At 42.2% G+C, this 23,806-nt stretch overlaps 1 protein-coding gene across 1 annotated transcript; it reads left to right on the plus strand.

The window, feature by feature from the left end:
- The first annotated feature begins 16,089 nt into the window (after positions 1 to 16,089).
- LOC148779170 (secreted RxLR effector protein 161-like) lies at positions 16,090 to 20,363 on the plus strand. Its single transcript, XM_088856610.1, has 2 exons — positions 16,090 to 16,408; positions 20,182 to 20,363. Exons 1-2 carry the CDS (start codon positions 16,090 to 16,092, stop codon positions 20,361 to 20,363), a joined length of 501 nt encoding a protein of 166 aa, XP_088712736.1.
- The last annotated feature ends 3,443 nt before the right edge of the window (positions 20,364 to 23,806 follow it).

Consider the following 23,806-nt stretch of genomic DNA (forward strand, 5'->3'; position numbering starts at 1 on the left):
TTCTTCTCCCACACACGTAATCCCATGCACGTGCAAGACTGCGCAGACCCTAGCAAATCGACAAGGGTTTGGACCAACACACGTTTGTGTCTAATCCCTCCTCCTCGCTTAGATAGCCTGATAAGAACAACAGAGTTCCCCACTCGCTTGTTCGATCAACGAAAAAGAATGCCAACCTTGGAACGAAGAATCAAGACATCCATCAAAACCTACACTTGAGAGGAGAGAAGAGGATCGTAGCATGTGAAGAGAGTCCCTCACTAAATTGCGGTGGCGAATAGCCAGAGGGCTTTCGTAACTGATCTAAGGAGGTGAGCCGCCCGGATGTATCTCACAAACCCGCAACGACGAGTTAAGCGAATCAACCCTTCCCTGTCGTAAAATCTCTCTCTGTGTTGGTAGTCTATTCACACTCTAGAAAGCTAGCACTCCAGCATCACCCGACGCACCATGCGCGTGAGCCTTCAGTGGTTGTTTGAGGGAGGATCTTCTCCCCACGCCCCTGCACGAGGGAACTAGAGAAAATCAGGCCCTGACCAACTGGTGACTCCACTGGGGACACGCCACCCTATTGTTGGCTTAGACTATTTTCAGACAAAATCCTCTTCTCCTCTCTTTCTAAAATCTTGAAGGATTCTCACTCTTCTCCTCTCCTCCAAATCGAGGACTTTCTCACCTCCATATCAGTGACTCATTCATGGTTAACTAGCCTTGCCACCCTAGTACGAATCTAGGGTAACACAGAGTATGGGCATCCATGCCATTATTCCTTCCTCCACCCTTGACAGGAGAGAACCCACTAGGGTTACCTTCAAGGACAGCATCGCGGTCGCTCTTCCATACCTTCACAACTGACACCTAGTAAGTCGTAGACCTAGACGTGGGCTACCTCGCCACTCAGTGAACTCAACAGGGCAGCCACCTCCACTGATGCTCGTAAAGTGGGACGGCCTGTCCCACGTGCCATTCGTGCAGGTCCATCCTCCTTCACGTGCACTCTCGTCATTGTCGATGGCCTAACCATCGCGATGGCAAGTCGGGGTGGATGGCAACCCATGTCGATCCCTTGACCCACCTCGAGTCTCTACAGACCCAAGTTCACCACACGCGGTCCGCTGACTGCCTCCATGACACATGACAAACTCCCCTCTTGGGGAAATCCACACGGTAGGCCCATGAAGGCACATGGCCTTCAGATCAATCGATCGTCACAAATGCCCTTGCACATATATGTCGAAAGCCATATGGCCCACCAAACCAGACGGGTAGGCATTTCAAGTGTCGAGTCCTGTGCAACACGAAGGGATGGACCTAGCCCCATCTGAAACACACTGAATGCTCGCACACAACTGTGTAGGGATGGACGCCCCACTAGCATGAAGAAAGACATACTGAAAACCCAACCGGCGGCCAAGTACAACCACTGCTTGGCTCTCGAAAAAATTCCCAGGAAGCATTGTCCTTTCAACCCCGCTCACACTATACTCATGGGATTCCCCCCTAGAATGGAGCTTGGGGCAGGCCGTATCTGAAAATGATTTGCCAGCAGTCCCCTTATTCGAAAACGCGACCCTCGCGAAAAGCGAGCGTAGGATCGTCCACAATGAAGACCAACCCGTTCCCTCGACACGCGCAGGCAAGGCAGACCCAAGTAGCCTCAAAAGGGGGACGAGCTGAACATTCAACCATAGAGGTCTACTGAAGAGCAACCAATTCTACATGTTGCAAGACACAGATCCTCTCGTGATGGACGACATAGTTGAATGTCATGTCGTCGATATATGCAAAGATGAGTCCAACCCGACCGACTCGCAAAGCTCAATAGAAGAGATGTGCTCCCATCAAGTAAAAGAGATATGCTCCCAAGATTGTCACACACCCATCAAGGACGAGTAATGGCCCCAAAGCCTCAAAGCACCATGCTTGACAAAACCTAGTCCTCCAGGCCGTCCAGAACCTGTGCTCTCTCGGGTTGTGAGGGAATTTCAGGCTCAGGGAGGACATGCTTAGCCACTTCTAACCGGTGTCCCAGATCGAGGTACTAAGAGGCCTAAGATTGCCCCACCAGCTAAATCATCGAGCCCAGGCAAATGAGTCAAAGTAATGGTGGTGAACCACGAGGAAGGAAAAAAGGAAGATCCACCTCCAGGCATTGAGAGCATCCTAAGAGATATCCTCGACAGGATCAAAAGACTGGAGGACATTTGCACCATGGTGTCTCTCCACCGGGAGGAACAAAACATAGCCACCTCCCACTGGCCAGGAATCAGTAGCTCCTTCTATGACCAACATAACACAACCTTGCAGGTTGCCTCAATAATCTTCACTCAAGAAGACGTCCAAGCGATGATCAACAAGAGCAACCAAGGCCTCCAGGTGTTGAAAACGCCCAAGAATCACCAATACAAAATGCCTTACCCACCTTCAATTTCCCAAGTCCCCTTCCCCATTGGATACTAAACAGGGAAACTGCCGGCCTTCGACGGCACATGGTCACCACAACAACACAGAGCCCACTTCATGTCTGCACGCCAAAAGTCAGCTGTAGACATCAGACTACTCTTGCGACAGTTCGTCAAAACACTCGAGGGACCTGCAGTCAAATGGTATGCACATCTGCCACCTCAATCCACTCGTGCAAAGAAATAGAATAACTCTTCTACAAATGCTTCTTTGAACTTGAATTGGAAGTCTAAACCATAGAGCTCCTCACCATGATGCAAGAACCAGATGAGTAAGTAGGAAAATATATCCAGAGATGGCGTGACCTCGCCATGTGTCTGAGCAGCCCTATGAGTGAGATAAAATCCATGCAAACATGCATGAGAAATATGAAACAAGAGATTGCCCTACACGTCTCGGCATCCAACCCTACCAACTTCTCTGACCTGATCACAAAGACTACCAAGATCGAGAGCCTATTAAAACACCATGGACGAGACCGAGCCCAAAGTTCAAGCACAGTCAGGCTCGTAACGCCGGTGGCAACAGGTCGAACCCCCGCAACAATCAACCCAATAATGTAATCAGTGCAGCTGTCACAATTGCAGCCCTCAGAGCTAAACCTGCGGCTAATGCAGCCCCTCTGCCGACCCTAGACATGTCACGAGGGATATCGACTGAAGCCAAGATGGATGTGCAACCGCAAGCCCCTCAGAAGAAGAATTACAATAACGTGCCACCGCCGCAAAAATGCCATCCAACTGAGGAATTATTGCGTAGACTAAATAAAAAATATACTTCAATAAAGAGCGGCTCCCCACCTTCCTGAAAATTCTCCTTGACCAAGAGATGTTGGTACTCCTTGACGCCAAGAAGCTGGAGAAAGCAGAGCTCGTTGACGACTACAATATTATGCCTACCATTAGCGCTGGGCACACCCAGTCTAGAATTGCATCCAGTTAAACAAACACATCGAAGCTCTGATTCGAAACAGACAGATTGACTTAGAAGGCCTCAAAAAATCTTTCGAGACCCCAGAAACTTCTCACATGGTCACGATCCACGAGGGATCCATCAGCAACTCTTCTCCAGCCACGCTACCTCCCTAGCGACTTTCTGTCCTATTCGACATGATGTCCCAGCTTGAGATGAGAGCGCCTTGCATTCCCAAAAGACAAGAATTAAGCATGCAAAAAGGCCAAAACCCTTGGTGCAAATACCACCAACAAAGGGGCCATGACTTGGCCAACTACAGGGCGTTCCGCTCTATCATGAAGAACTACATCCAAATCAGTCAGATAGTCCTAACGGATGGATGACCTTCTTCACCATGAGGAAACCGGGAGGAACATGTTTTCTCACAACAAGGATCCCAATCCACTCAGCCCCCGCGCTTTACGAACGAGGAGAATCTGAGGACCTAAGAAGAACCCAATCTGTCCCGAAGGCAGGACCTTAAATTTTCCTTCCAAAAAAAAATAAAATTAAAAAATCATCACCATCAGATAGAAGAAACAACTCCTCGTTCAATTACATACTGGAAAGGTTTCAAAAGGAGGGCTCGAGTATAAAAGCTCAAAGAAAAGTCCACAAAAAAGTGGTGAAGAGGCCTCGCGCCTTCAGAAGCGGTCAAGGGAATCCTCAATCATCTCTTTTAGGTCCACCGCGCACCGCAATAGGGCCTGCTTCTTTTCTTGGAGGTGAGAAATCTCTTGAGCAGTCGAATTGGTCAAGGAGGTGACTGCCGCGGAGTCAGAGTCCAGCTGCTCTAGCTCGCACGATCGCTGATGCAATGCTTCTCAGCTAGTGTCTCGAAGAGTGCTTAGGGAAGCCATCCGAGCTTGTAACTCCTCCATGTCAGCCTTCACCACCTCGAGTTCCCTAGAAAGGTTCGCAACCTCCCTCAACAGGGACTCCCGCTTGAAAGTGAGCCGGGCCCGCTCCTGTGCGTGCTGCTGCATGAGGCCTTGCTGGTAAGCCAAATCCTACTCCAAAACAGCCAAACACGTCTCAAAAGATGCTTGCATTGCATCCTTGCATGAAAGAGCTTCGGTGCCCCAATCACTCAGATCTTGCAGCAGCCCATCAAGACAATCGAAGATTTCACCATCTGGCCACGCACTCCTCAGACTAGCCACACATGCTTTGAAAACATCCATCTGTTCCCTGAGCTCCGATAAGGGACAACTCCTCAATCCCTTAAGGCCTGGACAGAGCACCCCCCTCACCATCGACGCCTTGAAGCCGTAGACGACCATGGAACAGCAGGGAAGCCAACCACATCTAGTGGAGGCACATCAAGCACAAGATTCCTAGAGCCAAGAGGCATCATAGCCCTTACAATAGCGTGAGGCCCAAGAGGCGAGCTTGCCACAGGCCCTCTTGAGGCATGCGAACCCGAGGCCTGCGCCACTGACGAGACAGGAGGATGAACTCGAAGCGCCCATCTCCTTCTGTTCAAGTTTTAAAGTAGGTGAAATAGACGTTGCAGGGTTTGCAGGAGATGCCACGGAAGCGCTGGCAGCAGAGGTCATGCCGAATTCGACCCTGGATGCAAGGCTTCTCGAGCTATGCCCTGGATCAAGAGGCGGCGCACTCGCCCATCCAGGCCAACTATCTACCGGTTGCGATGTCGCTACCGGAACTGAAGACGTTGCCGTTGGAGGAGAATCTGGAGCCTTATGAGCTCCTGATCGAGCCTGCCTTGCATGAGACAGTATTGAGGAATCCGCCTTGGAGGGCAAGTCTCCCTTTCTCGAATGTCTCTCTCTCTCGAGAAGAAGAAGAAGAAACGGGTGAAGACTTTGTCCTCCTCTTTCTCTTTCTCTCCCTCTCCTTATCTTCCCTCCCCTTAGGAGGAACAATCATGGGCTTAGTAGAAGCAGGAAGCCTTAGAGCACAACTGACCCATCCAGACGAGTCAGAATGAGTTTCACCCTCAGGCAAGCACGTGGAACCGAGGCAAGCTCTTCTTCTTGAGGTGGGGCCACACCCCATTCACCCCAGCCGAAGATCGCATCAAGCTTATTGAAGAAAGACCGCGTCTTCTTCTTCAACGAGAGCAGCTTCATTCCATCCTCGTCTTCGCTTAACAAACGGGGCTTGGCCAATTTCCACCAGTCAGCAAGATGATCATCCAAGTCGAAGATGATAGAAAAAGGAGGAGGGACGAGGCGTCTACCAGCCCTTCCATCGTGTCTGGAGCCACCGGTGACTTGCCATGGATGAGGGCATCCCAATAGTTAGCATTAGTGGAATCCCACCATTGCTGGTATCTCGCAGTCGTATGACACACACGTCCATAATAGGAACCACAAGCCTGCTATGACTTGGGAGAAGAAGACAAGTCTTCTAAGCCATACACATAACAAGGTCGGTCCAGACCTCCCAGCTCGCACCAAGAGCCTCAGGGTCATGCAAATCCCCTTACTCCGCCTCAGAGGGGAAACCGCCTTCTTTGAGGCTTTGATCGCCTCCACCCGTTGAGACTCGTCTGCCCATGAAGTGCTCGAGCCCACATCCTCATCCTCTTGGCAGTTACCTTGAAAGTAATCTCTCCACAGTTCAAAATGTACCTCGCCAGTCGAGGGCTGTGACTCTGAGCACAGGAACTGATAGATCTCGAACAGCTCACTAAAACTCGCAGGAGCACGCCTCCCCTTGATGGGCATACCCTCGAAAATAACCCCATTGCTGGGAACAAACTCCTCGTATTCCTCCCCCAGCAAAGGGAGGCCACCTACAAAATACAAATTCAGAAGGGTAATCCCTGCCTCACCCTCCTGCAAAAGCTAACTGTTGGTACGTAAACACCATGTCTCTAGTAGACACTTCATGGTATTCGAATAGTCAGCCGAGCATTTACATGCCGCAACTAGACCACACTCCTTCAAGGTACCGATGAAAGAATCCAACACGTCTGATGTCCAAGTGATGTATCTAGCCAGATACTGGTGCTCCCCTTCAAAATGAAGAGTTTCTACAACCCACTGAAGACCGGGCTTCACCAACATCCTCTATCCCAATGTAAGCATACTCTCATCAGAAGAAGAGTGCCTATGCAAAGCATGATAAAGGGGAACACCATCCCATTAAACGAGAGGCTCCCCGTCGACTTCCCCATACAGACAAAGCTGCGTGCTCTCGCCTTCATAGGTGATATGAGAAGGCCAGGTGATCTCTTGACTAGGCTCGAGCTCTCCCAGCGAAGTTTCCCATGCCAAAGACACCGCCGTATAGAGATCAGACCCTAACTTGCCAACATGAGGAAGTTGGCTCACATTGAGAACTTGCACTACAAAAACAAAAAACACAAAAAGACGGGGAAAGGGTAAGACAAAACGCATCTGCCAGACCACAAGCAGCAGCACAAGAAAGACAGACACATATAAAAACCCTACCAGGAGGAGGGGCTGAACTCGTACCAGCCATTGTGGTCGCGAAACATCCAGATGTCAAAAGGGGCCCTCCCCAAGATAAAGATGACAAGAAAAGAAAGAAGGATGCACAGAGGGACAAAGAACAATGAAGGCTGCAACTCTTCTTCTTTTTCTCCAACATAAATGACCCCTTCTTGAAAGTAAGAGAGGTCTCCCCCTATCCTGCTCATAAATAAGCAAAAGAGGAAGAGGAATCATGTGGAGAAACAGGTGGCCAGAAACACGTCCCCATCGTAGAGGAACACCAAGCGACAAGGAAGGCGAAACACCCTGCAGAAAGAGGCCCATGAAGCACCACACGTGCAAAATGCCACACAGTTAAGACGTACGGTAGTACTGAGATGCACGCGCAATAAAAGACACCACATGCACGAGGTTGATGGTGCTCTTCTCAAAGAAGAGTAGCCATGCAGTAATCAAAGAACACCACCAAACCCGAGTTGTGGTCCTCCTTTGTCCACGCCACACCCGAAGAGATGGCACGCACGCACCAGGCCAAGCGCCACCCAGGTACACAAAACCCTACCCTAGACTACCCCAAGGGACATATCGCTCCTCTGCGTAGCCCGACACACAATCACACACCCACAAGAGAGAGGGACTTTGTTCCTCTCACTACTCACACACTCAAAAGGAGGCATCTGAGCTGTCCAAACGGAACAAGATATCTCCTGCTAAGGAAAAAGAATCAAAGAAAAAAAACGCTGAAAAAATAAAGGAAAGGTGGAATACCCAATCCAGAAAAGAAGAAAGAGATTTTATTCATAAACAAAGGGAAATACAGGTCTCTATTACAATGAGGTCATCTTCCATAAAGTAAAAAGGGAATACAAGTCTCTATTACAAGGGAGAAAAGACTGCTTCTATGGAACTGCTATGAAAAGCTACGACGATTTCCTCAAGGCACAAATGATCGATCGACCCTCACACGACAATGAGAGCACACGATAGTGAGAGCGTGTGGCGGTGAGAGAGCACGCGACAGTGAGAGCACACGGCAGAAGGAAGCAGAAGGAGAGTGTCGTGGTGCGCAATGTGAGTATGAGCTACCGAGTGAGATGTGGGCCGTCAGGCACAGCTTTATAGGGTGGTTCTGGGGGACTTCCTCTTCTTTTCTATCATGTTTGTGAACCACTTGTCCCTTTCTTGTTAATTTGTGTGCCTTGTGTATGCCACTTGTAAAGTTTGTGCCATGTGGAGGTCCCTTGATGCCACTTGTTGTTGCATGCTGCCCCTTTCATTATCCTATTTATTTCACCCATTCACACTCCTCTCAAGGGTTTGCTCTCTCTCTCTCTCTCTCTCTCTCTCTCTCTCTCAGCCACGTTTTTTCCCTTTGAGCCCTTAGATAAGTAGATTCATATCCATGCTTCCATGTTTTGTGATGGATGCTTTTGGCTAGTTCATTCAAGCATGACATCCAAGTAAAGCTATAAGCGTGTGATTGTAACTATGAGAATGAATGTGTAATGCTTGAAGTTCCAGACAAATTTTGATGAAATTATCATGGGCATGTGGTTGTATGTTTCACAACTTATCCCAGAAGGGGGGTCTCATTTTCCAAGAAATTGGGGCCTTCATTGCATGACACCTTGGGCAATTGAATCCCTCTTGTTGGCCCTGGAAAATTTATTAGATGATATTTAAGTGATTATAATTCTTGGTGAGAAGATTTCATATTGTGATTCCTCATGAATTGGAGGCTGCAAAGTGGTTTTGGTAGTGTGCCATGTTTATGCTGTGAAATTCCAGGAAAATGCATGTTTTTGAAATGCACTTTTGGCTAGTCAAATGGCCTTTAAATGCTCCCATGTCATCGCCATTTGATTAATACATGAGTCTACTATGATGTTTATGTCTTAACGTTGTCCAAATTCTTCATAAATGATAAGTTATGCTTCAAATTGTGCAAATATGTCATTGTTAACAGTTTTCACTGGATTTCAAAACTGTTACCTCTGTTGTCACGAGTTTTGACTAACCAAATGGAGCCCGAATGCTGCCAACCACTTCCATTTGAAAGATATGTATGTGTAATAAAAGTTGCATGTTGAAACTATTTCGAAATTCCTTTTAGATTGAAAGTTATGCCTTTATGAAGAGGGATATATCACTATTAGCATAATTAAGTAGAATTCAGAAATTGACCTCTGGTTATACGAGCTTTTGACTGATTAAATGAAGTCCAAATGCTTTCAAACACCCATATTTGAAAGATACATGTGTTTAGTATAAAATTGGTTTTGAAAGCATGTCAAGATTTTCTAAGATTTGGGAACGGTGTTCATTTTTCTAGAGCAATGTCACTGTTATGAATGTAGAGAATTCCAAAATCCTTCAATTTTATTGTAATGGTTATTTAGTCAACCAAAATTCCCTGATTTAGCCCCAAATCAGTTCTAACAAATGCTTGGTTAAATATAAGTATGATTGAAATAAGACATACTTATGATGTGAAATGGTATGTACTCATGAAATTATTGACTATGTATGGTTGAAATCAATTATGCTTGTAAAATAGTGAATGCTAATGCTTGTAAAACAACGAATGCTCATGAGGCATGTTTATGAAAGACATGTATGCTAATGAATGAGTGAGTGCTTATTTAATATGCCTGACTCAGATGTAGCAAACTACGAATATGATAGATCATCCAATTGTAGTATGTGATGACGTGATGAGTGCATGTGATAAGTGCAAGTGCTAAGTGCTATGTGAAAATGAATGTGCATGATGTTGAGACATGCTTTGTTATGATGTGTGTCCTGTTGTGATTGATTGACATGCTTTGAGCGTATTGCATGACCGTAATGTGATATGTGATACTGTGATATGTGATACTGTTGGCATGCTTTGAGCTTATTGCATTACTATACTGTGAATTATGACTCACTCGCATGCTTTGAGCGTATTGCATGCCCATGAGGTGTTAAGTGATCTATGATCCAGTGGCGTGCTTTGAGCGTATTGCATTGCCAACTAGTGCGAGCAACTTCCTTGACTCCCCAATGATAGGAAGGGAGTTAGGAAGAGTGTGTGATGAGAGGGTCGTACCCCCCAAATTTCTGTGTAATAAGTGGATCGTGTCTTGCAAGGCCACCACCTATCGAAAACTCCAAAGTGCTCTGAGGATTGTGTGTGTACGTGTGTGAAGGCATTACGAAGTGGGACACTCACTTGTCCTTGTGTTCCCTCCTAAGGGATGGTAGAGGTCATAAACAATGAGATTGGCTTGGCCTGATGAATAAGGCCTCTACTTCGGGAGTAGATGACTTAGAGAGTGAGTTGGTTTAAATACATGTTAATATTGATATACAATAGTATTGGTTCAAATTTATAGCTTTTGTGATTCGTTGTGATACTTGTGCTAATGAGATCTGACAGATAGGTGTTTTCGATAATGCCTGTGTGATTATTATTGCTTATCTCTGAAAAGAATTACTCATAACTCCATGCTGAATATAATAGTGAAACATGGCAGTTGATTCTACTTATTGGGATTTATAGCTCATTCATTTACTTTCTATCCTTATAGTGTAGAAGCTACAGGTCAAGAACAACTGGTTGGATGATCGTTCTGGTGGCCGAAGACCTACACCTGCCAAGGAGACCCTTTTGATTGTATGCGTTTTGTTGGCTGTGGGCCATCATCTTGTTTGTGTTGAAGATATGTATTTGTCGTATTTTGGGCCTTTGATGCCTTGGACACTTGTAATACTCTAAGTTGTATTTGTATAAATATAAGTTTCAGTTTTTCCTCTCAGTTTCTTGTATGGTTGTGTTTAGAGTTTTCTTTTTCTTGTGGTTTGCTTTATTTACTGCTTCTCTAAAAGTGATGAGGGCATTCTAACCTGAGTGGAATTCACTACCTTGAGATCACGGACCCACACTCTGCTGCCCTCCGGCATGAACGGTAGGGGACAGGCGACAGGATCGTGACAAGACAACTTGGAATGCCTAGATAGAAGGACCTCCCTTGTGTGAATGATGAAGCTCCCCCTACCTATGCAGATAGCCATCTCCAAGGAGCTGCCTCGTTCTCCCTTAACAAGGCCTTAGTTCTCCCTTAACTAGGCCTTAGAAAAAACAAAGAAGACTCCTTATTCTTTTTCACGACAAAGTGAAGGTGAAAAAGGAGCGCTATCCAAAGAAGGCTAAAACATGACACCCCTCTTGTTATAACATATGACTCATCCAAGCGTCAGACCACGAACACGACCAGACTTCCCATTTAGTCGATCTTCATGACCCATCCTCGAATGAACGAGACCGAATCTAAGTCCGACAACGACTGACGTTGGGCACACGGTGACAATCCCTCTATAAAAAAGGTGACCCATTTATCGAGCCTCTTGGAGCAATCACAACTCTAAACAAGCAAAGAAAAGTTCCTTGCGCTGCATTTCTTCCTGAACGCTCCTTTTTATAAAGAAAATTGCAGGCTCACCATAAAAACACCTGCCATTTCCTGAAAGGACGCCTCGTACAACTACACCGACATGTGTTGTCGAACGACACTCCGACTCCTCAAACAGTCAGCATCTTCACCGCCACACCTTTCCTGCGCCATTATCACCAGATCACGAGGCAGATTTTACGTCGACGCTTCACCTGCCAGAAATGTCACCTCACTGAAGGAAGGCCTGCCGCGCCTTTCTAAATTCCTTCATCTTCGTCGACCACGCATCACCAACGGGCAGCAAGTCCTCAAAATAAAATGAGCAGACCCAAGGCTCCCGTTCTAGCTCTCCCTCAACAACCTTCATTTGTAATGTGCAATGGTGAGTAAAAAAAAAAAAAAAATAGGCATGGCAAAAACCCAAAAAGAAAAGGGCGCTATGAGTAAAAATGGAAAGATAGCAAAAGGTGGACGTGACCCCGAAGTCACAAGCAAAAATAACTCAAAAGGGAAGCTGGTGAAAACCATCACCATGGCACCACTCCTAATTCAAGTGAAAACCTAGAAATGGCACTTGGAGAAAAAACAAAATTTCAGTCTCAACGCCACCCCTCAAAAATAAAAAATCCGGCCTTAGTGCCACTACAAAATCTCCGGCCTCAATGCCACCCCCTCAAAGTAAAATTTCGGCCTCAGCGCCACCCTCCAAAAATTTCTGGCCATAGTGCCAGCCCTCAAAAAAAAATTTCAGCCTCAACGCCACTCTCCAAAACTTTCAGCCTCAGCGCCACCCTCAAAATTTTTTGGCCTTTGCGCCACCCGCCAAAAATTTCCAGCCTCAGTGCCACCACATAAAAACAAAATTTCGGCCTCAGTGCCACCCAACAAAAACAAAATTTCGGCCTCAGCACCACCCTCTAAAAATCTCCTACCTCAGCTACACCCCATAAAACAAAAATTACGCCTCAGTGCCATCCTCCAAAAATCTTTGGCCCCAACGCCACCCCTTAAAAAAAAAATTCAGCCTTAACACTACCCTCCAAAAAAAATCTCTGACCTCAATGCCACCCCTCAAAAACAAAATTTCAGCCTCAATGCCACCCTCCAAAAATTTTTGACCTCAATGCCACCCCACAAAAACAAAATTTCGGCCTCAGCGCCACCCTCCAAAAACCTCCGGCCTCAACACCACCCCACAAAAAAAAATTCAGGCCTCAGTGCCACCCTCTAAAAATTTCAGGCCTCAGCGCGACCCCACAAAAACAAAATTCAGGCCTTGACGCTGCCTTCCAAAAATTTCGTGCCTCAGCACCACCCTCCAAAATTTCTTGAGCCTTAATGCCACTACGAAAGACCTCTCGGCCCAGTGCCATCCCAAAAATGGTCAAACAAGAAAAAAGAAGCAGAAAAAGGAAACTCACTCAGACGGGTAGAAGATGCCCCCAAGGGCACACGATTGCCAAGTTAGAGGTACAACACCCCCCGCCAAAACTCAGGGTGAAGTCTCACTAAAGAGACCACCTCGGAAACCCTTCATATAGACTAGTCCAGACTATTTGGGACAAGCCACACAAAAGGCCCCGATTGGATCGGATAGGATGGGAATCGGAAGAGGTACCCTAAATAGCAAAAACCACCCCTAACTCCGATGAAGCAGCTCATGTGCCTGCCAAGGGCTCCTCTACCGTCTATCTAAGGCACATGCCTCCATAATGTCCTGGCGAGTATTCTAAAATAATGAGCTTCGACTTCAAAAACCACTTTTTTCCAAGTGTTCCACTTCTCACCTCTCTCGAAATGTAGCATCTGTCGGGGCAAGTTGTTATACATCATTTTTGACGCACCACAGCCCCTCAATCAAATAAAGGCAGAGAGCTGGCAACAGCCCGATCACCACGGTGCACAAGACCTAGTCGCATGGAAAACAGTTGCTGTAGAGGAAATAAGCCTCGAATAGAGATGACTAACGAATAAAGATGCCTACTCGAACAAGATTTGAAGCCTTATCCCTGCCCCCGTATGTATAGGAGTCGAATAGGCATGCCAAACGACTGTCATCATCTTTCAAGAAAAAGAAATTGGTCCGAGCTCAAACGGACCGACCCAGTGGCCTTAAGCTCGGACCATCACGAAGTAGGGCAGAGGCATGCCTTCCACCGTACAGCCTCATCAAACCAGTACACAGTCATGGCAATTCCTCGGCCACCCCTCGACAAGCTCACAACTTCTTCCCTGCAGCAGAACAGTAGTTGAAGGCCTCAGACACCCACGAAAACTTCGACGAAATCCCTCCCTCTGATGAACAAGCACGAAAGACAAGCCTCCTCCACGAAAGAGAAAGAAAGAAGGCCTAAAACCATACACACCGGAATATTCAGGATGATGTCTTAGCCCTTCGCAGAAGAGGACTCGGCTATCGAAAACTAATATCGAGAAAAGAATACTTCATGGAAGAAAACCCAAGTCAAAACACGACAGGCAACATTCAAAGTAAAACAGAGAAAGACACGAAACCCAAGGTCACAACAATAAAAAGAAAGAAGATCCCTATCATCGGAAATCTATGTTTTGACGATCCACCAAAAGTCCAAGAAACAATGCAAAAGAAAATCAAACCTCTTGCAAAAACACTCGAAGAAAACGTTCTCCAGGCTCCCAATCGTCTCAGAAACACCACAGAGACCATTAAAGAGTTCGTAAAAATGAACCGAGTACCTCCACTCACGAAGGAGATTGCCACAAAATGATAAAAAAGGATCAAAACGATCACAAGGAAACGAACATCAAGTAACAATACATCAATCCATGTCATACTGCAAGTGCCCGGGAAGAACTCTCGAAGTTTTGATGATGGCGGCGAGCTCCTCAGAGAAGGACGCGTTTGTCATATGTGTAAAAGAGTTTTAGGGGATTTTTGTAATTATACCCAATTTCAGGACTTTATTTTAATTGCTTTTAATTGTATTTAGGCTTATTTTTTGAGTATCCACCCCTATTTGTAGAAAACTCTATATAAACCGGCTTAAGGCAATTGTAAAAGGGGGATTAATATTCAATAAAGAAGAGGCATTACGCTTGATTCTTCTTGTCTTTTCTCTTAGCCATAGCGTCCCAAGGAGAAGAGAGAGAAAACTTTTGCAGGAGAGGGAAATACCCCCGATCGCGTGGGTACACACCGTTTCGGAAGCGATGTTTATCGCTTCCGAAACTTTTTCTTTTCATCTCCTACACACGTAATCCCATACGCGTGCAAGACCGAGCAGACCCGAGCAAACTGGAAAGGGTTCAGACCAACGAGCGTCTATGTCTAAACCCTTCTCCTCGCTTAGATAGTTTGATAAGAATGACAAATTTCCCCACACGCTTGTTTGATCAACGAAAACGAAAGCCAACCCCGGAATGAAGAATCAAGACATCCATCAAAACCTAGACTTGAGAGGAGAGAAGAGGGTGGTAACGTATGAAGAGAGTCCGTGACTAAACCGTGTTGGTGAACAGCCGGAGGACTTTTGTAACTGATCTAAAAGGGAGAGCCAATCGGACATGTCCCTAGAACCTGTAACGACGAGGTAAGCAAATCAACCCTTCCCCATTGTATAATCTCTCTCTTTGTTGGTAGCTTATCCGTACTCTAGTAATCTAGTGTGTCCGCGTCACCCGACGCGCCATGCGCGTGAGCCTTCGGAGGTTGTTTGAGAGAGGATCTTCTCCCTATGCCCCTGTGTGAGGGAACCAAAGAAAATCAGGCCCCGACCACTATTATCAATTATCCTTTCGATTTTGCTTTTCTTATACCTTTTTTTTATAATGATTCATCACCTTCTACATCTCAGTCATCTGATTCTATCTCTGGAACAAATTCCCAGTAGTCGGATCTTTCTATTACCACTCCAGATCCTAGTCAAGTTCCTGCACCTCCTGATCGTGCACATGCACATCTTATGTACCATAGTACGCATGTCTCTATTCCGCCTATTCGATTTACTGATTGTGAAACCTACTTACCTCGACATCAAGCCTTTCATGCCTCCATTCATTCTTATTCTGAGCCACAAACCTACAAAGAAGTTGCCAACTAAGTGGAATGATAGCAGGCAATGACCGAAGAATTGAATTCTCTTGATTAGATGCATGCTTGGGATCTGGTCCCTCTTCCAAAAGGAAAGAATGTGATTGGTTCTCGACAAGTCCATAAAATCAAATCAAAAGCGGATGGCAGCCTTGAAAGATATAAAGACCGTCTGGTCGCAAAAGGATACAATCAACAATATGGAATTGACTTTGCCGAAACCTTTGCCCTAGTAGCTCATAGGACAACTGTTTGGACACTTATTTTTGTTGCTTCCATCCGACAATGATCCTTATATTTGCAAGATGTCAAAAAATGCATTTCTTAATTGTGATCTAGACGAAGAAATGTAAATGAAGCTACCTCATGGAGTTACAGATTCTCAGAATCAGGTATGACGATTGTGCCGCACCCTATATAGACTCAAACAAGCATCCAGTGCTTAGTTTGAAAATTTTCGTCATGAAGTTGTGTCAACGAGATTTCGACAAGCTATCATGATCTAGCTCTATTCATGTTTGACACTACTATTGGTCGAGCACTCTATGTGGATGATATGATAATATCTGGTGTTGATCAGGGCACCATTTATAAGATTAAATAAAAACTCAATCAAGTATTTGAAATGGACTTGGGAATCTTGGGATATTTTCTTAGCTTAGAGGTTGCTTATTCTTCTCGCAGCTATCTGTTATCTCAACATAACTATGTCTCGAAAATTGTCTCCTAAGATTACCTCATGGGTGATAATAAGAGAGTTGATGCTCCCACTGAATTGAATATCAAACTTCATGCAACAAATGGTGAATTACTCCCTATTGGTAAATTGATATATTTGACTATCTCTCATCCAGATATTGCTTATGTTGTGCATTTCATTAGCCAGATCTTGAGTGCTCCTCAGTTTGTTCAATTAGCCGCAGTCTTGAGAATCATTCGTTATATCAGGGATGCTCGACACCAGGCTTTCTTTTTCTCTTTTTCTTCCTCTGTTGAACTTCAGGCATATACAGATTCAGAATCTGCAAGAAACCCAAGTGACCGCAAATCAACTACAGGTTTATACATTTTTTTGGTAACTCTCTTTTGCCTTGGAAAAGTAAGAAGCAGAAATGCATTGCCCTATCTACAACAGAAGCAGAGTATAAGGCTATGGCGTGAACCACAACTGAAATCATTTGGCTTCGATAGCTTCTTGCTGATATGGGTATTATTGTTTCCACTCCCACACCACTCTGCTATGATAATAAGAGTGCCATCTACATTTCTAAAAATCTTGAGTTCCATGAATGCCCTAAGCATATTGATGCTATGATAATAAGAGTGCCATCTACATTTCTAAAAATCTTGAGTTTCATGAATGCCCTAAGCATATTGAAGTTGATTGTCACCTTGTCCAGCATTAATTTTTGGCAGATACCATTTCTCTTTCATATATTGCATCATCCGTGCAACTTGTTGATTTCTTCACCAAAACACATATTGCACGTCAATTCTCTCGGTTTCTTTCCAAACTCTCATTGATTTTTACCAAACCATCTCGAGTTTGAGGGGGAGTGTGAAATTATAGCAACCCATTATGTACAATATTTCCTTTGTATTTTCTTTCCTATTCTCTATACTTATATTAGGAAGGTTACTGATTCTACACTGCTTTGTAACCCTATAAATTAAGGGTCTTGTACACAATACAGATATTCTAAAATACAATTTTTTTTGTACACTGTGAAATGCTGTATTGAAATCAAGTAGCCAATACTACAAAACTTCCTTCCTATCCATGGATAAAACTTCATCTTCTGAAAAAAAAATTTCTTCTACTAGATTTCCTTAAGACTCACTTGAACTAGGCTTCTGACTTGCACTAGTTTTAGGGGTTTCTTTTTTATGCCATCTAATAATTTTTCACATGGCCCATAATTCCATTGCCTAGTACTTCACCTTATGGCCTTTTAACTTGGATTATTAGCCTCTTCTTGTAGTTCTCTCCATTTATAGACCCGTTCTACAAACAAATTTATGAAGGATTTCTATTTGGACTTAGGTTTCCTGACTAGACTTTCGCTTAGAAATCTTTGTAAGAAGTGCTAAAACAATCGAATCAAGTCCAAGAAACTTCTCAATACTAAAATTCATGATCAATCCATCCCATGATTCTAACATAAAACAAAAAAATATGATTACCTTTTCTTCTTCATTGATTTTTTCAACTAGTGCTATCAACTTGCTAAATAATATATTAAACTTATTTAAGTATCCCTAAAAAGAAGCACCATCACTCATCTTGAGATTATAAATTTGCTGACAAAGAAAATTTTATTGGGATGAGCTTAGCATCTTAAGTAATTTTCAGCTTATCCCATATATTTTTTGTCATATTTTTTAAGGATACATTGAATAAAATAAACTCATGTAAGGCTAAAAAATATATGCATTAGTTAATTCATCCTTATCATTAAATTCCTCAATATTCATCTTGTAGTTTTTTTTTTTGTTCCCCCATTTAAAGCACTGCACAATCATCTTTCACTAACATCATATGCATCTTCAACTTCTAGCTTGAAAAATTTGAACCATCAAAATTTAGGGTTTCATATTTTGTTGAATTTCCCCAATCATCTTCAAAGATATGCGATCTGTCACAAACCTTGTATCCATCAAGGATATTAAGCCTTAAGGCTGTGAAACCAATTGTAGATGGTAAAAACCAATGTTTGAGGAAAAATTAAAATCAAAAGAAAAATTGAACAGAGTAAAACTCCAATATTTACGTGCGTCGACATATTTCCTACATCCATAGGGTAAAAAGCTTCTCTTCCACTAATTAGAAAAGTGTCATGCAAGTATCGATAATACAAGGGTTTACAATCTCCTTCTCATAAGCCCTAAAATATGGTTTTTTTCTCTCTAAGAATACACACCCAAAGGACCAAAGAAACTCATATTTTCCTCTCTATTATGCATAATATTCAAAAAATCAAACCGGCTTAGGAAATTGGCCAAGGGCTGGTTCTAAGTAACCAATAAACCAGTGGGTTAGATCGGCCCAACCGGGCAAGGCCCGGCCTGTCAAAAAAATGTTAAAAAATAAAAAAATATAAAACAATTTAAAAAATATGAAACGTTTATTTACAACATGATTGAACCAGTGTTTGAAAAACCAGCTGATCTAACCGCTAACCGCCCTGTTCGATCGGACCCGGCCAGTTTTGGTTTTGGGCGATTTTGATGATCAACCGAGTTTTTAAAGTTTAAATCTACTTCACATTTATATCAAATATTTTAGAATGGTGTATTAGTTAGCGTTGGCGACTATATGCGATACGAACCGTAGTTCGAATCCTGCCATCAACGATTTTCTTTTTAAACATTGTTGTGGTTCGTTTTAACAATTATTCTAAGAATTCATTACATTGGTGAGTTCAAAAAATTTACTTCCCCACATAAATCGAACTTCAAAGTTCTCGTAAAGAAATAATTTGTTATTAAACCCACTAACCGCACCATATACTATTTAGTTGCCTATTAGATCTATTAACCAATATGTCATTTACTACGTATTTACAAAAAGAATAGTCTATATTGTATATAACTTAATTTTTTTTCATTTTCTTTTAAAACAATTTTTGGTCAAGTCGATTTTTTAACACTATTTTAATATTATTTACATTATGGTAAAGATTAAAAAAAATTATGGTCACTGATACTCACTTTTATATTTTCCCTTCTTTTTCAAAAAAATTTAAAAATACCCCTAGGAACAAATCAATTCGTTAAAATCCATTTTTTTCAATAATTTTCAACTTCATTTGAGTGTGTTTTGTTTTAATCATATTTTTTATATGCTTTTCAAATTTTAGTAGATTTTTTTTTGTATCGTTTTTATTTTTTTCAACACTTTTTTTTATTGTTCGGGACGTGCCCGGTTAGAGCGGTTGAATCAGCCAGTTTACCGGTTAGACCGGTTAAATCGCTTTCGGGCCCATGTCCAGTTAACCGTTCCGGTTCGATTTTGCGAACACTGGATTGAAAAATTCACATCCAAATGAAGTTGAAAATTAGAGAAAAAATAGATTTTAAAAAATTGATTCATGCCCAGCCGTAGTTTTGAATTTTTTCAAAAAAGATAGGAAAAATGTAAAAATAATTATTAATAATAGATACACTTTCCAATCTTTTCCAAATTGATAAAAAAAATTTAAAAATGCATTACTACTAAATCCCTTATTTTTGGGGATTTAATATAGGTTTTTTAATTATATTTTAAAAAAGCAGTGCTAGATCACTCAAACTGGTCAAAATCAGAATAATGGCTAGTTCCGATCTAACCGGCCAGTTTCGAGTTGAACCGCCCTATATTGCATTCTCTGATTTTGCGTAAACATTTTCTCTCTTTACAAAACATTTTTATAAAGACAAACTAATGAGGAGACCCACGTGATACTCCCTCAATTCTTCCATTCCTTTAGGAATTAAATAACGTTTCTATCTCCCTGCTGACGTGAACATTCCTAAGCCTAAAACATTTCATACCTACAAGTATAGGAACTCCATAAAACGACGGAAACTACGTCTACAACAAATATCTAGAAGTTCCTTTAAAAATACTAGTCAACCAAATATTGGGCCCAACCAAAGTAGTCTGTCGTTCCGAGCTATGTTCGAAAAGTTGCCCATCCGAATTGGAATTGCCCAACTCGGATACGAAATAGGAAGTGGGAGATTCAAGTTCGCAAAACCTCTAAAATGTCAAACTTTCTTTATTTGCAGAACCACTAACACGTCTGATTGTCTGGATGTTTTAGCTTCTCTTTGGTTTTTTGGTTTCTAGTGTATTTGTATGAAGATTCTACTCGGGAATCACTTGAGTCGGATTGGCGAATCCATAGTGAGGAACTTGAGTATTTGGGGCTAATTCCGCTTTTTGAAGTAATGGTTCCGCTTACAGAGCAAGCTAACATACATCCACCAAAGTGTTTCTTAGAGTTGCTCAGGCCAACGCGAGTTACTTGATGAAGTGGTCATGATTTGGCCAAGTCCTTCGCAGGGCAGAAAGGCCCGCAATAAATTGTAATTTTCGATTAAATTTTAAAATAAAAATATATATTGAAAGCAAAATAAAGCGAAAAAGAACCTTAAGGAGTTTAAATAGCTTAAAAATTTACTGAAAAAATGGATTTAAAAAAAAACAGATTAAGTTAGGGACATTTTAAAAACTGCAAAAAAGGAAAAATATAAATAAGGGATTTGTGGCAAAAACACTAATCAATCATAGCCAAAAATACACAATTCATACACAACGAAATTATAGATCAATCCCACAGTTTTTACAACTTCTTGAAATTTTTAAATATTTTTTTTGATATCCCAGAGTTGTTCACACAACTCAGAGAACCTCGGCCCAGTCCCAATGGACTCGGCCGAATCTAGCATACTGGAATTACTCGTTACCACTTAAATGAAGAATAGTTGTCTTGAAACATTTCACCACTTAAATGAAATGAAGAAAATAGACTAGGGAAGGTGTGTACAAAATATATGAACTAATATACAGTAAAGCACCTATAGATATACAATAATGACATTAGGTGACGTACAACAAACATGGTCAATGATTTTTCACTGCATATCATTTTGCTTCATCTGGTTGTGATTGATTTCATTGGAGACAACTTGAGTGGCCATAAGATTATTCTTTCTCTATTTATTTTTTTAAATTTTTAATTTTTATTTGTTTTATGGATTTCCTAGAAATGTTAAGGTGTCAAACTGCTAAGAGATTGCCACGATGTAAGATGCTATTGCAATCACTAAAACCCCATATTCTAAGGTACAGATGATAGCTGTATCAGCAATGCACATGCATGAAGGAGTACACACATAGCTGTAGAAGATAAGAGTAGAGTACACACATTGCTGTAGATTTTAAGCAAGGCACACTGAGCAGTGGTGATATACAAGAGTATCCGCTCAATTTCATAATACATGGCCCTTCACCTAATGTGATCATCAAAATTTTGGCCAAAACGACAAAAACCAAAGTAAGAAACACCTGGTGAAGAGATCGCCGTTCTATGTAGATCCAATATTTGAATCACATTGGAGAAACAATGCAAAAACCCCGACAAGCAAAAAGGGTAGGGCTGGCAATGGGTCGCCACGGGGCTAGCCGAGGGCTGGCCTGTCCTAACCGGGCTAATAAGGCATGGCCCAAGCCCTCTCAGGTTCAGGCCGGGCCAGGTCATGCTAAATAAAAGAAAACTACATCAATTGGAAAGGGAAAGGAAAGAAGAGGGGCCATTACTACCTTGCAAATGGGGAATAACTAGACTAATCTTCCTGTGGGCTGTCTGACATAGTGAATTTCAGACAGCCCAATAGATAGGGTTGTTTGGTAATATAAATATCTGACAACTTAAAGAAAATGCACATGCAATGTTCTCTATTGGCAACATCGGACGGCATACTCATGCTATGTCATATTGCTAGCATCCTGCCGCCCTAGGATCTTGACTTTTGTGGTTGTGTGACATTGCAAATACCGAACGAACCAATATATAGGGTTCAATATTTTTTGATATCAAATATGCCCTGAATAAATGAGATTAGGAAAATTGGAAAATTTCGCAATAATTTGAAGTTGAAATATTCGAAAGGTGGCTAATTCTCCAAAAACATAAAAATAAATAAATAAATAAATAAATGAAAAAAAAAAAGAAAAAAATAAAATAAAAAGAAGAGGTGACAGGGCGACAGTGGTCTCTACATAATTTTCACAAAATTGTGGAATCATTCCATAATATAAGAGACCAAATATGAGCCGTAAGTATTTTCCAAAGATTTATAATGTGAATAACACGTGATATGGAGTTGAAAAAAAAGGGACCTAGAATTTATCTATAATGAACATTCCAATTGAAGCCCCAAACTTGAATGCTCTTAAAACAAAAAGAAAACATGCTTGTTTAATTATCATACAAGAAATGAACTGAAAAGGGTATAACAGCACTGTTTAGTAATCGAAATGTAGTTGTGAAAGTGAAATGTCCTCGAAATGGATAGATAGTTGTGGCTCAGGCAATGGATTGGAGGAACAAAGGACCACAAACATTAGTTTTATCCATGTCTTGAAAGGAACCCTTAACCTAATGGAAAAAGTTTATACAAGGCTGAAGCCCTAAACAATCAAACTATGGCGCACCTCAAAAAGTCACTAGAGAAGTTATTTCAAAGACGTAAACTCTCAAATCCAATCAACTCGATCTGGAGATGCATGAATGTAAAAGAAACAAAAGGAATCAGTCTCGAAAATAGTACATCTTGTAATGAATTATAAGATTTTTAAGTATTAATATATTTGTTTGATCCACATTATTTTTGAAACTTTAAATTTTATAATTAAAGATACAAATAAATTTTTAGGTATCATATCAATTTTCGATGCTAAAACAATATCTCTCGGCACTATTTGAAGGTGTATCTTACTTTGATTGTTTAGGGCATTAGCCTTATACGAACACACCCAAACCTAACATGGGTTAGAGAGGAAGGTAGAAATGGGTGTTTGTAATGGGACAAGTCCTACGGCTGTCGGCTCACTAGTGGCAACTATAAATACAAATCCTTGTCTGCACGTGGCTCACAAGACATACATCTAATCCTTTTGGATTTCAAACTTCCCATGACTCCTCATGTAGGACACTTTACATCATTCAATTCATGACTTATGCCCCCATCCATCTCATTTGTGGCCCTTGCTTCTTCACATTTCAAATGCCCTAGAGATAGAGAGAGAGAGGGGATGGTCCTAAAGATATATAGAGGGACAGTAGTAAAGCAGTGGTCCAGATAGTGATGGAGAGAGAGAGAGTTGGTGGTCCAAAGGATGGGTATGTTAGGAGGCCCCGAAATCCAAAGGGTGGTGATAGACAGAGAGAAGGTGGGCGGGTCTAAATGTGTGGGTTAACCACCCAGCACTGGGGCCTTTGCCCATCCTCCTGCCACATGAACATCACGTGGATCAGTTCCTTGCCTAAAAAATCAGTCTCCTCGTATGCCTTACGGCATTGTTTGCACAATGTAGAGAGAGAGAGATCAACCTCTAAATTTGTTGTACGTGTGTTCATATTGGTGGCCGAAAAGGTGGCTCGAACCCAGTCATTATGGCACGGAATCAACTAAAATAAAAAAAAAGGAATAAAATGAGGGAAAAGGTTTATACAAGGTTGCAGCTTTAAAGTGTAACCTTAAAAAATCTTTCCAAAAAAAATGCTGTTTTGATGTTGAAAAACCCTAAATTATATTTATCCAAAATAATAAAAAAAAAAAAATAGTGTATAAACAAGTTTTGTTTTTAAATGGTTTTGGACCCTAAAAAGGTATAGAAAATATAGTATGCTTTGTTTATAGGCGAATATTACAGCTAAAGTGGGTATACACAACCTTTTATTTTTTGA

Source organism: Amborella trichopoda, chromosome 13 (genome assembly GCF_054954075.1).
Source record: "Amborella trichopoda isolate Santa Cruz 75 chromosome 13, AtrichopodaSantaCruz75HAP2 v2.0, whole genome shotgun sequence".
Classification (NCBI taxonomy): Eukaryota; Viridiplantae; Streptophyta; class Magnoliopsida; order Amborellales; family Amborellaceae; genus Amborella; species Amborella trichopoda.